This window comes from Meleagris gallopavo, chromosome Z, assembly GCF_000146605.3.
Source record: "Meleagris gallopavo isolate NT-WF06-2002-E0010 breed Aviagen turkey brand Nicholas breeding stock chromosome Z, Turkey_5.1, whole genome shotgun sequence".
Classification (NCBI taxonomy): Eukaryota; Metazoa; Chordata; class Aves; order Galliformes; family Phasianidae; genus Meleagris; species Meleagris gallopavo.
This window is the reverse complement of record NC_015041.2, coordinates 24,507,826-24,511,005: the sequence shown is the minus strand read 5'-3', so window position 1 is coordinate 24,511,005 and position 3,180 is coordinate 24,507,826. Positions and strand designations below refer to the sequence as shown.

Here is a 3,180-nt window from a genome sequence, read left to right as displayed (position 1 = left end):
TTTTCAAAAACTCACCCCAAAAAACTCATATCCCCAAAAGACTCAAAAAAACCAAAAAGCTCATTATCCCCAAACACAGTCTACCCAGTAAGTCTTTGCTTTAGGAGCAGAAGCTTTTGTAGAGAGGTATGGGCTAAGTCAGTCTATATGCTAGCAAGCACTTCACCTTCAGATTAAGAACAGCATTTGGAATCTGATGCAAATTTCACTAAATAACAGAAGTCTTCCAATTCATATTAGCCTACATGCATCTCTTCCCTTAGGTACTGGAAGGTGAAAGCAGGGTGACCACATACCCCACCAAGATAACTCAGTACATTGGTACCAGCCCACAAAGGAATAGGTGTCTTCTGACAGCAGGGCACACTTGCCTGCAAGAGACTAGAGACACAACTAAGATCAGGGGATATTACTGGCAGGGCAAAGAAGATCTGTTTTTGCAGGTAAACTCATTTTATTGAGTGGTCTGAAGTTCTGCTTTAAAGAACACTACAGTCTTCTGTATGTGTCATTTCAATTTTTAGAAATAAAATAAATTCACTTTTCTTCTGAAAACATGCATATTTATGTATGTCATTTTGAGAAGAAAGAAAGAATTACCATTTACAGCGGAAACTCCTCTTACAAATCTTTTAAGAGAAAAGGTGGGCAGTAGTAATTCTGCAGAAGGCGAAGCACACAAGCTCTCTACACTGATGTTGCAGTTTATTCACTGGGAGACATTAGCCACTGCACAAGGTCATTTAAGGATGGATTCAACTGAAAACGACAGTGGCTCAGCTGCTGACAGTTTTGTTGTGGCCTGTTTGGGTCCAAAGAAGTCTTTTGTACATTTATCTATAGTAAACTTGTATTTCTGGTTCTCTTTAATGCTGAACTCCCTATATTTCTTAGATGCTTCTTCAAAAGTCTCTTTCATAAACGATGCTCTCAGCTCTGCTCCCGATTTGTCTGGAAATGTCTGCGGGAACAGTGACTGAAATTGATTGTATTTGATAGGTGGAGTGGGCTTGGCCGTGTCTTTGCTGACCTTGCTCAACGCCTGCTCTTGAGGAGCCAGAGAATCCTTATCGGAAATCTGAGAGAAAGTCCTTTTTGGAGGAGAGAAGGCTGACCTCTCCCGAGCCTCCTGGGGAAGGCACGGCACCTCGCTGCATACCTGCTGGATGTCAGGCGTGTGGGTCAGGAGGAGTGGATTCTCCAGTTTCGGAGACATGATGTCCTGCTCGGTGTTCGGACACTCCGGGCTTTGTGCCACCTTGGCATTCCAGCCTGCCCCCGGTTTGAGAGCTTGGACAGTGGTAGCATTCAGCAGACACTGCTGGTAGAGGAGAGCATCACTTATGGGGCCACACTTCGGCCACACTAAGAACCTGGAAGGCAGGGGATACTGCCTGTAGGTAGTAGCTACACTGACATTGGAAGAAATAAGTTCCATGTTGCCAGATCCCGAGTACTGCATGGTTAGATCAAGGCACGTTGGTAAGAAATTGCAGAACTCCTTGCTGGGAGCATCAACCTGAGCAGGGCTGAAGGCAGTTTTGTACGCACTGTATTCAGCTCCGTGCACCATGCGATTTGGGAGGAAGAGGGCAGCTGCTTGTGTAGCTTCCATCATCTCTCTTTCTTTGTACTCTCTTTCTAGCATAATGTTCTCCAACTCTTTATCAGCAAAAGCCCGTCTCTTTCTCATCCTGTCACTTACAGGGGGTGGCAAAGGTGAGTTTCCTCCCAGGTAAGCGTCTGCTGGAATAGGACGGTAACCTAAAACAACGAAGTAGCATTAGGAATGGAAACATGCAGGAGAATTATTACAGCTGTGTTTGCACCAGGGGTTCCCTTCAGATCCTGCCCACCAGGCACGAAGCACGTTCTGCAGACCCTGTGCAGTTCCTACCCTCATCACCGTGCCACCTCAGCTGCACTCCCTGCTCCCTCAGGCACATCCTTCCCCACTCCCTGCATGCAGAGAAGCCAGCCCTGCTGCTCTGCCCTGCATCGTTTCCACCAGAGCTAGCTGAGCAGCCATTCACAGTGGCCATCGAAAGCAGCAGACTGAAAAAAGGCAATACCCTGCCATGCGTTATGATCAGTACTGAACCACAAGGCTTAATAATGCAGTATTTTTAATAAACATGGTAAACAAGTACTCAAATATTCCACCTATTCAGAACTAAAGTACTGCATTAATAAAACAAATGTCCAGTATATTCAGCTAATGGATTAATTTAAGATAACTGACAGGGTCCAATCCTGTTTGCTCTACCCAGCTAGGTAATACTATTGAATTATGGAACTGATTACAAGAGTAAGAAGAGGATTTTGCCTGTATTCAGTCCCACTCCTCTCACACAGTTTCCCCATTGCAAAGGAAGATATCTATACCTATAGCTGCTGCCATTCCTATTCTCTAAAGATGATTCACTATGATCATATTGTTACAGATGGTAGAAAATTCCAAGGAGAACTAGGAGAAAAGAAAAAGAAAGTTAAGATAAATACAAGAAAAAGAGATTTTATTTTTTTTTTCAAGAATGAATTGTAGGAGAAAATCAGAGAGAGGTTTAACAGGACAGAACTGTAACCACACCTACACAGGCAAAGAAAAGAGGTTTCTATTCCAAAAAAATAATAATAATAAAAAGAACTGTAATTACCATAGTGCTACAAGGCTACAATTTGGAAAATAATTAAAGCATCCACAGAAATAAATTGAGGCTTGACCCGAAAAGATAGAGAGAACAATATATATATATGCTCATTAAAACATGGATCTTTCCATCATCTTGTTTCTGCGGCTGACATTTTCAGCAGGGAAAAAAATTCTGAGCAGCCTGCCGTGCCTATCTCACCACTGGTAACGCAGTAAACAGAGCTGCTGTGCTAAGCTTTCTCTTCAGAAAGAAAGCGGTTTGATTTACTCATTTGCTGATGGATACGGCCGCAAATGAGTTGCCCGGCACCGCAGAACACTGCTGGGTACTCATGTAAAAAGAATGTCGGCTTGTAACACTAACTCTCAAATTTCAGATTACCGCCGCTAACATTTCAGGCATTATTTGGAGGAGGGAACTGAGGTTCTGTCGCGCCGATTCCACCCACGCAGAGCGGGAGCCGCGGAGGAGCCCGACGGCACCGCGCCCGGGCAGCGCAGAAGCCGCTCCGCGTTACTTCGGGAGA

General features: G+C 44.4%; 1 protein-coding gene across 1 annotated transcript; it reads right to left on the bottom strand.

Moving 5' to 3' along the window:
- Nucleotides 1–3,173, bottom strand: DMRT2 (doublesex and mab-3 related transcription factor 2). The gene is made up of 2 exons (XM_010725608.3): nt 2,386–3,173; nt 1–1,764 (listed from the first exon to the last, which is right to left on the bottom strand). Exons 1-2 carry the CDS (start codon nt 2,399–2,401, stop codon nt 740–742), a joined length of 1,041 nt encoding a protein of 346 aa, XP_010723910.1. The 5' UTR covers nt 2,402–3,173; the 3' UTR covers nt 1–739.
- Between the last annotated feature and the right edge of the window lie 7 nt (nt 3,174–3,180).